This window comes from Macaca mulatta, chromosome 9, assembly GCF_049350105.2.
Source record: "Macaca mulatta isolate MMU2019108-1 chromosome 9, T2T-MMU8v2.0, whole genome shotgun sequence".
Taxonomy (NCBI): Eukaryota; Metazoa; Chordata; class Mammalia; order Primates; family Cercopithecidae; genus Macaca; species Macaca mulatta.
The window spans coordinates 87,321,452-87,336,153 of NC_133414.1; the positions used below are offsets into that span (position 1 = coordinate 87,321,452).

General features: G+C 42.1%; 1 protein-coding gene across 1 annotated transcript in view; it reads right to left on the reverse strand.

The window, feature by feature from the left end:
- The window catches only part of ZNF365 (zinc finger protein 365), a 104,946-nt gene that overhangs the window by 14,199 nt on the left and 76,045 nt on the right, over positions 1-14,702 (reverse strand). The window contains exon 4 of the mRNA XM_077945019.1: positions 6,257-6,313. Within this exon, the coding sequence (XP_077801145.1) occupies positions 6,257-6,313 (57 nt within the window). The remainder of the gene's footprint in view (positions 1-6,256; positions 6,314-14,702) is intronic.

Here is a 14,702-nt window from a genome sequence, read left to right on the forward strand (position 1 = left end):
ACAGCTGTGTTAGTCCCACTGCCCCACTCAGGCCCACAGCTCTTGGACTGGCTGTCCCCACTGCTGCTTCCCATCCCATGGGGCAGCTGCTGGGCACAAGTGAAGCATGGGAGGGCTGTAGTGTTGCAACAGCTCTGGCTCAGGGAATCCTGGGGTCTGGGCCCCAAGAAGGGTTGTGACGCTTCACTTCCACAGTCTGGGAGTGTGTCACTGCCTGAAGGTCAGTGAACCAGCCAGGAACGTGTTACAGCTCCTTTCACTCCCATCATTCAGTGGGTCCTGAGTTCTTGTCCCACATCCAGGAAGAATGAGGTTATGTGGATAACTGGAGGGTGAGCAAGGCAGAGAGGAGCTTTATTGAGCTGCAGAACAGCTCTCAGGAGACCCGAAGTAGGTAGCCTCTATCCACAGGCAGGTTGTCCCAGTAAGTGTCTGAGTCTGGCTGAGTCTGGGGTTTTTAATGGGCTTGAAATGGAGGAAGTGCATGCTGATTGGTCCATGGGAAGCCATGGGTGGGCCTGGAAAAAAGCACCATGAGTTCTCACTCTGGGTCAGGGACTCCACCTGGAACCAGCAGCCCAGCCTCCAGAGCATTCCTGGCTTGAAGGTGGGGTTTCACCAGGGACATATCCCTTCCCACCTAGGGACCTGTCTGCCCCCCACTGCCATCAACATGCCATCCACAGTGCCCAGGCTGTCCACACCAAGGGGCACCCGAAACCCTGCACCAAGCCACCCTCAGTACCCCAGCCTCCCTCTCACACTTGTCAGTGCCCAAAGTCTGGAGGAAGCTGGGGCAGTTGGGGGAGAGGTGACTGGTGTGGCAGTGCTGCTCCAAGCATGCGCAACCTGACCAGGTTGCAACAGCACCCAGGCTCAGCTACAACTTTTCTCTGCACTGAAGTGGGCTCCAGGAGTAGAACAAGGTCAGGGAACAGGAACAGACACTTCCAAGCCTGCAGGGGTAGGGGGCTTCCCGGGATCCTGAGAATAAAGGGATGCCTGGGTCTGGAGCTGTAGCTATGTGGCTGCACAGCTGCATCTGCACTAGGGAGCACAGGCTCCCATCCCACCAACTTGGTAGGGTGCAGGGCTCCAGTTGGCATTACCTGTTCCCAGCCCCCGCCAGTGCTGCAGAGTGCACAGCCCTGGCTGCACCTCCCTCGCTGTAGCTGGCATCCTTGTAGTGGCCACTCCAGATGGGCCACTGCCACCATCACCATCACATAGATTATATGACCCTGACAATTAACAACTTCTCTTATGACTTCAACTATTGTGTCCCTAACATAGGGATCCATAAAGTGATAGTCCTCCTATACCCCCGACTCTAAAATTGTTATTCTTTGCCAGGAAATAAAAAATCTGGAGTTTGTAGAAGAAAATGGGGGAAAGGAATACATCTGTCAAACACTAGTGAAAGAGAGGAGGAATAACGCTAAAATGGATTGATGTGACTGCTTCTATGTGCAGATTCTGTTAGAGGCATTGTCTCACAATCCTTACACCAACCTCAACAGACAGAGCAACCATCCATTCATTCAACAACTATTTACTGAACTTCTGCTATGAGTAAGGCTGTGTACAAGGAGCTTTGGATAACACAGTAAGCAGAAGAAATACTCCTTGCCCCTCTGGAACTTAAATTCCAACCATGGAGACAAATTATAGAGAAAATGATTTAGCTAAAATCCCTTACGTGTTGTGAAGAAATAGGATGGAAAGTTTTGAGAGGAAGACCATGCCGTGGGGCGCTAACATGGGAGATTGTAGCAGAAAAGTTTTTGGAGAAAAATCATATTTACAATGAGCTAGTAAGCATGAATAAGAATTAGCAAGGCAGGAAGAATGAATTGCACAGGAACTTGACACAGAAAAGAATATGGTGAGTCCCAAAGTCATTATAATCCTTATCCTACAGGTGAGGCTTACACATATATTCATCTCTTAAGTTACTTACTCATCCAGGCTCTCATCGCTCAAGACTGGGTGGTGAGGCTCAATATTAGGCCTATTGGAGTTGAAAGACTTTTTTTCTTATTATTGATAATATCTACCTGGCTCCATTTTGATGAGTACACCTACATCCCGCCGGTGTCAGTGTTTCACAGTGACCCCAAAATGCCCACAGTTTGAGTCTCTCATCTGTTGGAAGGTGACCTGTTTGTTGTTAGATCATCGGATGCAACCTTGAAAAAGCTACCAGAGTTGAGCAAGTCCTTCTACTAGAAATCCCACAGCAGGAAGGGCTACAGAAGAGCTAGAAAAGGGGCTTTCTCTTCTTTATTTCTAAAAAGATGCATTGAGCAAGTGTTCCTGCATTTTGTAAAGCCCAAAGGGATACTGGGCATTGTGTTTACACTGTGGAAAATATCACCATTATGACTTATTTACCATCTTTAAAGTTTCTAGTTACTGTGTAACAACACTTCTAACCAACTCTCAAGGCACTGAGTTGATTACAGTTATTATTAAGCTGAAAGTTAAGAAATTGCTCACAAGAAATCTGCATCCTGTCATACCAAAGCCGCACATATTTGTCTCAGCTCTTTCTCTGAGTGCAGATAAACATGTCCCATGTCAGGGAGCTTTTCAACATTTCAATGGCTTAGTGGGATGCTCTTTTGAGCCCAGAGGGCAATTACTAAAACTTAAGGTAAATGGGGAGGGGAACAGAAAACGTGATTGCCAGTCCAAACAAGTGAGGTCCAGGGGACGGCTTAAGTTGTGCATTAAGTATAATCTTTTGGCTTTGATAAGAAAGTGAGGTGACCAATAATTAGCCATTCAAGTTGAACCCTAAGCACTGTGACTTGGATGGGAAGTAGGCGGCTGCCCGGCCCACAGTTTCTAGCAGTTGAGAGCTTTGCAGGCAGGAGCTCGTCTTGAGCCTAATAAAGTGATTTTTAAGAGTGAAGCTGTTTGTTGGTTTGTTTTTCAATGTGTGCACTTTGGTGTTTGTTTCTCTTAATGCTCAAAAGTATTGGCAAGGATAGATCAGGGCACTAGCTCAGTGATCCACAACAAGGCCTTGGAAAAACTGAGAAACCGAACTACTGGTATAGTTCAATCTTGACGGCTTCCCACTGATGACATGAGCTCACCTTTCAGAAATGTATTTTCATGGGACATATCCATCCCAAGCTGGCAGAGACAGATCCCTTGTAGCTGTTAGCAAATCCTCCCTATTAGCAAGGCGTTCAACATTTGAATTAGGTGTAAATCTCAGTCTATAAATTCATGTGTTCAAGAAACAGATAAAATTTTTAGATTCCCTTGCATCAAATTAAATTTGGATTCTGAGTAACCAGCCCACCAAGCTGGCAGGAAATTTAATCCAGCCATGCTTGGGCTGCTCTCACACCCCCACGCACCAGGATTCTGCAAAAGTCTGGGTCTTACAGAGTACAGGGTCTTATGCAATGTTGAGGGAAGACTACTCCAGTATTTTGTCATCTGTCTACACAGGTTAGTGCTGAAATAGCAATTGTCGCAGTCTACATGGCCCACTTAGGTCTCATCTCTGCTATTTCAGGCCACATGTGGGATGCCAGGGATCTCTAGGAGGTGAGAAAAACCACCCTTAAGGTCTAGCCTCCCTTGGAGTACACACAGCCTCCTCCCTTCTGAGGGGTACACTATGGAGTGATTTCTGGGTCCCACAGCTCACAGGAGCAACAGGGCCATCTCTTCTCCAGCCTAGAAAAGCAGCTTTCTTTTTTCTCCTTTCTTGCCTTAAGCAAGGAAGAACAAGTCTGACTACCTATTTGATACGAAGAGAAAATGTAAAACATAAGGAGAGTGAACAATTGACTTCACCACAGTCAGCCTCCTCTGTGTGTGTGTGTGTGTGTGGGAGGGGAGGTAGTGGCTGAAACATCTAATTGGTCATCAGGTGAGAATCTCATGTGCTCAAAACTCCCTCTGTATACATGGTTGGGTGGTGGAGGTCCAGCCCTGCACAAAATACTCCTATGCGCGCCAGAGTTTGAAAATCACTGAGTTAAACCAAAGGAAGGAACAACAACCAAAAAAGATTATTCGCAAATGTCTAAAATCCCTAGTAGTAAAAAAAGGATGGGGAGAGAATCCCAAAGTATTCCTGTTTGCCTGCAGAATTTACAACATTCCGATTTAATATAAAGCCTCTATATCTTTAATATAAATTGATAGGTTTGCTTATTGTCAAAAGGATTAAAGGAGAGAATGCAGATATTTTAAGCAGGGATTAAATTCTAATTTAATTTTTTTGTAAGATTTTTTTCCCTTTTGTGTTCTTTAGCTTCACTATGTATGAATTTATTATTTTCTCTTTAATCCTATTTGCTACTTGTAGAGCACACTGAAGTCCGTGATTGTCATTCTTCAATTCCGGAAAATTCTACAGCAAGCTGTGAATTTAATCAGGACTGATGTGACTTTACTAAGTTGTCCTTATTGAGCAGCTACATCCATCCAAGGCCTTGTATTTATTGGAAAGGGAGGGGGATAGGATGGACACACTACGCGCCAAAGGGGAAAAGCTCCGTGTGGAACACGGTCAGGAAAGCCCAGGCAGCGTGTCCACCCAAGCCCCCATCTGAAGAGCGGGGATGGAGTTTCCCCATCTATGTCATAACTATGCTCAGAGGCCTTTCCCTGTTCAGACAAGAGTTTACTCAGGAGCTCAACCTGTGAAACAGCTGCTCTGGTTGAAGCTCTCCTCCTCCCCCTCTGACAGCGGGCAGTCCTGGAAAAATCACAAGAGACTCAGCCAGCTCTACTAGCTCCTCCAGGGCTGGGTTCTTGGCCCATGTGTGATAGAACGCCCTGCAAAAGCTGATTAAATTGCCCTTTGAAGAATCCCATCTTCCACACTAGAGATGTGGAGTTGTCTTTAAGGCCTGCGTGCTCTTATTTCTGGGAGGATCAGCCCTAGAAGATTCTGTTACTTATGCAAATGTGATTGTGCGTTTGAGAGGAAGCTTGGGTCTCTCTCTGGGGTGGAGGAGTTGAGTCTGAATGCAGAGGCACAGGGATGCCTTTGTAGGACAGAGAAGATCTGCAGACAACAACATGAATTGTTTGAATTTTTAACATGAGATTGAAGAGCTTTCTGTGGGGGCGTGCCCCTCCTTCTATCACAGGTTCCAACACTCCCAATTGCTGCACACCTGGACAGATTCACATATATATGGGGCTTGTCTGGCCCCTGTGGGCATCTGAGTTCGTGGACCCCTGGCCTATATGTAAAGCCAATGCTGCCCCAGAATTTAGCCAAACCAATGAAGTGAAGAATCCTCCCCATACATTTCCACATTGTCATTTCAGCTCTTGCCTTCCGATATGTACTCCTGTCTCCCAACACCACATCAGAATTAACCTCTATTGTTCCTGTTAGCCTGATTTGTATCTCTCTTAGTGCTTAGAGCAATCTGTCTCATACTACCATTTTGATACAGTAGTCCCCACTTACCTGAGGTTTTGCTTTTCTAGGTTTCAGTTACCTATGGTCAACCATGGCCCAAAAATAGATGAATACAGTACAATAAGGTATTTTAAGAGAGAGAGACCATGCTGACATAACTTTTATTACACTATATTGTTGTAATTGTTCTATTTTATTATTAGCTATTGTTGTTAATCTCTTCCTGTCCCTAATTTATAAGCTAAACTTTATCACAAATATGTATGTATAGGAAAAAACATGTGAGAGTTCAGTACTATCCACAGCTTCAGGCATCCACTGCGGGTCTTGAATGCATCCCTAGCACATAAAAGAGGGACTGAAGTATTACTCATTAAAATATATCTCTGCAGAGACTTGGACCAGTACTCAATAATTATTTTTTGACTTCTTCTCAGTTTGGATCAGCTCTGACTGCCACAATATGCAGAAGAATCATAACCATCGTTACAGCCTCCATGCCATCACCACCTACCTCCCAGGGATACGGCCTCTTGCAAGAGTTGTTTGGAGATAGAAAAGAGAATAAGACCAGTGGCAAATCGCTCAAATCTGGTAATATTCAGTTAAAAGGAACATCCTATATGGGGAGAAAAGGTACAGAATATAATGGACTCTCATTTTAAAAGAAGAAACAGACTTTCCTCCTTGCTAACGATGGCTTGGGAGGAGGAGAATGTGAAAATGAATGTTTTCATGAAGAAACCAATGGCCTGCTGTACCCCTTCCAATCTCTCTCCTGTATGGACTCAGATGGGCTGCTGGTTATTGTAACCAGGCCCAACCCACCCACCCAGGTGGTGGCTTTACCTCCAATTCCAGGTCGTTTTGGCACACCAGGCGAGCTTCACCAGCACCTTTCCAGCTCTAAAAGGAAAAGAAGGGTACTGCCATCATGAATGGAGCTAGTGTGTAGAATGAATAAGTCATAGCAAGACTACAAGCAGCGCCATGTTCCATTCATTTAAGTAAAGAGAGCTGACATATTTTCCCAGGCTAGAAACAGAAATTGCATTAATGTGCTAATTGCAATCAGGACTATATCACTTTGCCTTTTTATTCCGTTCACATTTTTGTTACCCTATATTAAAAATCATACACCACTCTTCATTTCCCTAAATATTTTAATTGGTATATTTTAGTCTGGATGTGTGTACATTCTCTGTTCCCTCCCATCTGGGTGTAATTTTCCATCGTCTCCCCCTGATGATCTGCATTTTCTCCTTCAAGTCCCTCCTATAAACCCACTTCTGTGGATCTTGCTTTCACATTATGCCATTAAAAGCTCCAGCTGGAAGGAAGTGCCTCTGAATGGAGTCCAAGAGAAGAAACAAAGAAGATGGAAACCAGATGCCATTGAAGTCATCCCCATGTGAGTCATGGTTTTCTCCTGGAAAGTGTCTATCTCAATGCTATGCATCTTTTCAATTTGAAGCCCACTAGACAGAAGCTCTCCCTCCATCTATGGGTGTTTTAGCCATCCTCAGTAGAACCATATATTTTGAATACTATTGGCATACAGTAGATGTATACATAGTACTAACAGTAACAGATAAATATTTACTAGTTAGGTTTTAGATCCAATATAACATAGTTATTTCTTTCATGGGTCATTTACCCACTCTTATTCCAGGCCCATTCTTTACCAGCTACTCTCAGGATTTGAACTGGATGCTCTAGTTTGATAAGGGTGTATGGTTTAGGATTGTTCAGTATTAAAAACAAATAACAACAAAAATCCAAAACATAGATAAAGCCAATGCTGACCTCCACAGGTTAGAATCAACACACCTTTTCTTGTTTTTAAGTACAACTTAAACTGATTTCTGTGTAACAGGTCGTATCATCTGTGACATTTATTCATTCAGGTAGCAAAAAAAAAAAACAAACAAAACAAAACAAAAACAAAAACACCAAAAACTCAACTAATATTATTAAAAAATAATAATAAAGTGAGAGGAAGATCCCTGTTTTCCCCAAGTGGTTTTAAGAAACAGCTTTCAAAGCTCTTCTAGAAGGGTATTCAATTAAGCCAGTAGCAAAAATGTAACTGGCAAAATCTAATGTTGTTTCAAAAAAAACACATGTGCGTGCACCCACATACACACACATTTATATACCCACACAATATTATATATATATATGTGCGTGTGTGTGTGTGTGTGTGTGTGTGTGTGTTCAAGATGGTGGACTGGATGCTTGCATTTATCTACACTCCTTTTCAAAATTCTGCTGAAGAGTCAGTTAAGGAAATAAATTCATAACCATGCTGAAGACAAAAAAGGAAACCATCAGCAGACATTTTGATACTTTTCTGGAAGATGGAAAGACAGTGAATAGTATGGATAGATGAAAGAGAGCAGAGAAAGCAGCACCCCAGATCTACTCCGGAGAAGGCTGCAGAAAGGGTGGAACATTCTTTCCAAAGAAGTCTTGGGGAATCTTCACGTTGGACATGAACAGATTCAGAACTCAGGAATGGAAAGAGGAGCGAAAACCAAGTGACTAACGGAAGGTTGTCCAGAGAATGGCTGCACTGTTTGACTTTATCATCTCTCTCCTCCTTTCCCATGCATACAGATGGAACAGTGAGAGGGGATTCAGAAACCTTCGTCCCCTCCCCAAGACCTGATCTATTAAGAAAATAAGATGTCTCCCCGGAAGAGCTAAAGCTTGTTGTATGGGATTTGGCATTCCACAGTGAAGCCCTCTGTTTGTGGTGTTTTGAGGTGAAAGGAAAGTCATTTGCATGATTCTCTGTGCTTGCATCCTGAAGGGAAGCTTGTGGTTGATACATCCCACCCATGTACACAGCCAGCCACCAATCTCAGATGTGCTTACTGAGGAGACACAACTACTCAGTGGCAGGGAGCTGCACCTGACACCCAGCCACCATTGTTAATTACCTAGTCCTTCATTCATAAATATAAACAAATAGCATGAATGATCAAGCTGACAGAGTGGAAATGGGGAATGAAAGAGAACTGTTAGGCATGTGGTGTCAAAGGATACTATCTAACACCAAAGACTCAAGAAATAAAAGTGTAAGTCTATTGTTTAAAGTTATAATTGTCACTGTGGTTTGCCATCTCACATCCATTTCCCCTATATGTAGCTAGCAGAACCCTGACCTTGATTTGAAGTAAGCCTTCCTTCTCCACTCTTAGCTCACATGCTTTGGGCAAATCTGAATGTAACTCTACACCCATGATGGAATATGGGACCTAGGTCTAGGCCAAAGTGTACAACCTATGCCCTTGGCCACATCACTTGTTTTGAAATGAGCAAGCCAACCCCATCTGCTTAAGTGGTATAGAAAATTACTGTTCAGAAATATTCTCTGCCTCCTTCTCATTCCCATGGGAGGAGAGTACTTCTCCATTTGGTCGGTTTGGGGTACAGTCATGTGACTTTCTTTGGCTAATGAGATGTTAGCAGACATGATACAGCATAGGTTACACGTGTTTGCGCAGCTGGTCTTGCACTCTTGTGTCTCTGTCATCTCCATGAGAATATGCTTGGGATGGGTCACTGGTCCCAGGAAAGAAGAGAAGAGACATATGGAACAGGGCTGAGCTACACTAGCCCAGAAGCATAAGCAAGATCAGCAGAGCTGTCCATAGAAGCCCAGCCTAAATTAGCTGACCCCCAGCTGACCTCGGAAGTGTGAGCAGCTTCTACCAAGATCAGCAGAACCCCCACCAAGCCCAATCTAGATCATCTGAACTCAGCCAACCCACACATACACATGTTAAGTAAATGCTTACTGCTGTAATCACTGAGTTTATGTGTGTGTGCATGCGCACATGTGTGTGTTTTAACTGAGCATCATTGTGGCCACAGCTAAATAGCATTACAAGAAAGACACATGCTTACTTTCCTGCTAGGCTAGAATCTAAGAGGTTATGAAGCCACACTACAACTGTGGTCACCACATAGAACTTGAAGATGAAGCTTGCAGACTGAGGACAGCTGAGCTGAAATCAAGTCCCGCTCACATTGAGCTCTCAATTTAGCCTGCTCTAATGCCAATTCTGCCTCTGATCTTGTTTATATGAGCCAATAAATTCCCTTTGTATTGCTGAAATCAGATGGATTTGATTTTTTCTATCCCACTTTCAATCAGAAAAATCTTAACTAATACCAAAGTATATAGGTAACTAATGATAGAAATAAATTCATAACATTGAGAAGAGAGGTGTATGGGAGTGGTGTACACAAAATAATTCCTCATCTTGCACAGCATGGACAACTTAATGTTCAATTAGGTAAATCAAGAAATATAAATACAGGCATGTTTTACGGAGATGATCATGGGAAGGGACTGAAATAAGAAATAAAGGTGGTTTTACTAGGACAGAGAATATGACCAAGGGGTGAGGTGTTCATTTTTTTTATCTTATGGAGATCTGTGCTGTCCCATGGGTGGCCACTAGCTGCAGTTGGCCATTTAAGTTTAAATTAATTAAAATTTAAAATGCAATCCCTTGTTCAGAGTAGCAGCATTTGTAGTGTTCAATAGCTAGCTACATGTGGCTAGTGGCTACTGTACTAGATTGACCAGACACTGAATCTGTCCATCACCATCACTGCAGAAAGTTCAGTTGGACAACGCTGTAGTGGAGTATCAGGAGTCACTGCGTAAAGTCGATAAATCAAACAACATTAGTTTAAATATATCATTCAAAATTGCCCCATGATGATTTCATGGTACAGCCCCTGGAGGAAAAACAACTTAGTTTCATTTCAAATCCCAGCTCTGACACTTGAGTTATCAAACCCTGGGTAAGTTACGTTGATCTTTCTGTACTTCAATTTGCTTATGGGTAAAATGACAGAATACATGCAGACTTTTCTCACAAGGTTGCTGTGAGAATTAAATAGCCAAATAGATGTAAGTTCTTATATTTCGTGCCTAGCATGTGGTAAACATTCAATATTTATTTTTTATTTTCTATCCTTCTCTAAGTTAGATTTTACCATATGCACATATTTTAAATAAACTATGTATATATGAGACTTATAAATCAGCATTTAAATATAAATATAATATTTCATTTTTACCTCTCATGTACAGTACATGTACATATACATATATCTCCAGTTCATGGGATTATAGATGCTTTCATTTTCTTCTTTGTACATTTCCATAGTTTCCAACTTTCTGTATTGAACATGTATTATCTTTGTCACCAGACAAAAAAGTTTTTACTTTTAAAGATGCCAACATATTTTGAAATGAACAACATTCTACATCTAGATCATTTGCTTTTGCTGATTTAGTCCACAAGGGCCCATTGCATAACCTGTTGTTAGCCAACTGGGGCTTCATGACCTCTTTCCTGGGCTATTACAAAATCCTCCTGGCTGGTCCCCTTCCCTGTCCAGCTCTCTCCCAGCCTCCCTGTGCTGTCTCCACAGTGCTGCCAGAGTGATCCTTCCACAGCACAACATTTATAACACTCCCCTGCTTAAAACCTGTCAGTGTTTTCCTGTCCTTTACAAGTTAACCGCCCAGTCCAAGGCATGCCCCACCAAAGCCTTTCCATTCTCACCTTGCCTGCCTTTCCAGTCTTTTAAACCCCCGACCAAATGTATCCAAGTCTCTACCCACAAGCCACAAGGAGCAACATTCTTCTACCCCTTCTCCATTTCCAGTTGGAAGTCCCGTTTATCCCACAAGATGTGCCTAACTTTGCACTAATCTCCCAAAGCAGAGCTCAGAGCTCCCACTCCAATCAGCACCACTGTCTTAGAGCCTGTTCTACTGAACGGCAATTATTTGTTTACATTCCCGACTCACCCTCAAGTACGTGCTCCTTGAGGGTGTGGCATCTTCGCCTTCCTGTGTCCAGCCCAGAGACTGACACCAAATAGTGCTTAATAAATGGTTGTTGCACAGATTCAGGAAGAAATTGTTTTAATTAAAACAATAAATGTTCACTGCAGAAAATTAGAAAGTCTAGATAAATCAGAAGCAAAAAAAAAAAAAAAAAATGTGAAGCATATGTAACCCCACCTCTCAGTAACATTAACACCTTGGTATATGTCCACAAGCTAGATTAGAGGTTCTCAAGCTTTCTCAGTTCTTGGCACTCTCAGTGTTTCAGTAAGTTTGTCTAGCATTTTAGACCAAAATAAATTATGTTTATTATGTAGTTTAGTCCAAACACTTTAATGGTAGTATGTAGTTCCCAGTGTCCAAAGGTGTCACTGTGTTTCCCTAGAAATTTTAGAATATACTGGGATGGGCGTTGCTGTGAATTCACCACAGTGCCCCAGGATGTCTTGGCACACAGTTTGGGAATTACTGGTCTAGACTTTTCAAAAGGATCTTTTAAAATACTATACATTGTCATATTGTACAGACTTTTGTTAACCTGTGATTTCTATTTAATAAGAAGTAATACATGACTTTCCTGCTTGGTAACTGCATATCTACCAATAGCTAATGTTTGATGAGTACCTGGTAAGTTCCCTGTGAGGAAGGTGTAATGCTACATCATTATCTTCAGGAAGAAGCTGAGACACTGAGTTATACATGAACAGCAAGGTATACATTTAAAAAGAAAAAAAGAAACTGAGGCACCGAGAATTTAAGAAACTTTACCAACATCTAACAGGTAGTAAGTTCACAATCAGGCTGCAAACCCAAGAAATCAAGTTTTAGAATCCATACTCTTTTAACCTTCACAGCATCATTTAAATGGAGTATGAGGCTACAGTGGTGTTCTATGGTAAAGATGTATTACAACTTACTTAAACCATATCCCAAATATTAGACGTTTAAATTGTTTCCAGGTTTTCACTATTTTCAACAATCTTGAAATGAACATCTTTATAGCTACAAACTTTCATGCTTTTTTCCTTGGGGAAAAAAAATTTATAGAAGTAGAATTTCCTTGTCAAAGAGTACAGTTTCTCAAAGAACTAAAAATAGAACTACCATTTGATCCAGCAATCCCACTACTGGGTATCCACCCAAAGGAAAAGAAATCAACATATTAAAAAAGATACCTACACCCACATATTTATTGCAGCACTATTCACAATAGCAAAGATATGGAATCAATCTAAGTGTCCATCCATCAACAGATGATTGGATAAGGAAAATGTGGTACATATACACAATGAAATACTATGCAGCAATTAAAAAGAAGGAAATCACTCTTTTGCAGCAGGATGAATGGGACTAAAGTCCATTATCTTGAGTGAAACAACTCAGAAACAGAAAGACAAATACGGCCTGTTCTCATTTATAAATGGGAACTAAATAACGTGTCCATGTGGACATAGAGTGAGGAATGATAGACACTGGAGACTCATAAGGGTGAGAGAATGAAAGGGATGTGGGTGGTGAGAAATTACTTAATGGGCACAATGTGCATTATTTGGTGATGGATACCCTAAAAGTCCTGACTTTACTACTACAAAATCTATCGACGTAATAAAATTAAACTTGTACCCCATCCATTTATTTAAAATATTTTTAAAGCTGTACAAACTCCAAGTTTTTCAGTACGTGTATTCCAGTTTTTCTACCAAATAGGTTGGATACATTTCTATTCTATTATTTGTTTTTTCTAATTCAGTATTTTGCAAACACTGAATATTTGTATTATTTTTAAAAAGTTACCAATAAATCTCCCTAAGTCAGGAAGATACACTTACATTTTACAAACCTTTCCATAGCAAAGAATATATTTATGGAACAGTGAAGGTGGCAGTAGGAGGGATTCAAGGGACCTTGGGCCTGCCCAGTCCTTCTGTGACCAGAGGAGAATAATTTAATATCTTCATTTCTGCTTGCTACTAACATGACCAGTGCTTGTCAAACTTTTTACAGAAATAGCGCAAAGACACAAGAGAATAAAAACTGATTCCTAGAGTTAGGACCCTGCGATATATTGATCCAAAGAGACCCCTTGCTGGCATGCAGTTTTTCCTCCTCTCAGATTCAGACCAAAGCTGCCTTCTTCTCCATAGGATGTTGGTGTTTTTAATATAGTAACATGAGTTTTGTTTTTTCGTTTTTATCATATAGAATTGTTGCTCCAGGAGATAGATGCGCAATAACTTAATATGTAGCTCCGAGGACACCAAGAGACTGCTGTGTACTCCACTTTGAGAAACAAGGATTTCTCTTCAAGATTCTTTCAACTTTGGTCAGTGTAAGATTCTAGAGAACACGATCTGTTCTCCAGTTAACCATAAAATGTGCGATCATTATTCTGGGGATGGTTAATTTTCCTAGGGGGTGGTCAGCATTTTTCTTTCCCATCAATTTCCTTGATTCCTGATACAGAAATGGCCTTTCCTCTCTGTTCTGACCATGCCCGGCCATCACTGGAGAGGCTGATAATTTAGATCCACGTCCTCGAGTCACTGATAATAGTAGTATTTCCATCTTCACCATGAAATCAACACCCAGCTTTCTTAATTCACTTCCTTCTACTCTAAATTTGTTTCATAGCATGGGTAATGTGATGCGGCAATGAAGAAACACTGTTCTTGGCATAGAAAGATCTAAGCTAAACTCACAGATAGACCTTCGGGAATCATAACTTCCCCGAAATTCAGTTTCTGCACTGGTAATCCGTCCTCAATCCAGAATCAGGAAAAAATTCCTCGTCACATTACCCATGACAATCCTCCAGTTTGGGATGCCGGCGGTTGGGAAGCATGCTCCATTCCAGCTCTGAGGAGGCTGTGGCGTCAGCTGGATGCTGCTGTGGAGCTGCCTGTACAGGTCTGCACCAGACACAGGGAAAGCCCTTTTGGAAACAATGAGGGGCATTGTTGAGCTGGGTGGGGCCAGAGAGGGCATGTCGGTAACCACCAGTGAGCTGTAGCCAAGCCCCTGCATGGCAAGAAAAGCTCTTTCTCCTGGGATTTGACTTTCTGATGAAGAAGTCACATCGAAGCTGAAATATTTTAAACTTTCAAGGCATCTAAGTCCCAAAGCTCTCCAGAGGCAGGTGGTGAATGCCTCAATGAGTCTTGAATAGGAACTGAAACCTCTGCACCAGTTTCTGCTTTTTTGCTGCCATCAGCCCTAACCCTCACCCTCCACAGAACAAGTCACACCAGGGAAGAGTGAGAGCCAAGGTTTTTCTCACTGCCAAGCCATGAAGACACTTGAGGCCACATCAGACAAGCCATGAACGAACAGCTCAAATTGAGCAACTTGAACAAGGAAACAAGCACAGGCGGGCACCACAAGCAAAACAGGGCAAAGATTGCAGAAGGATGGAAA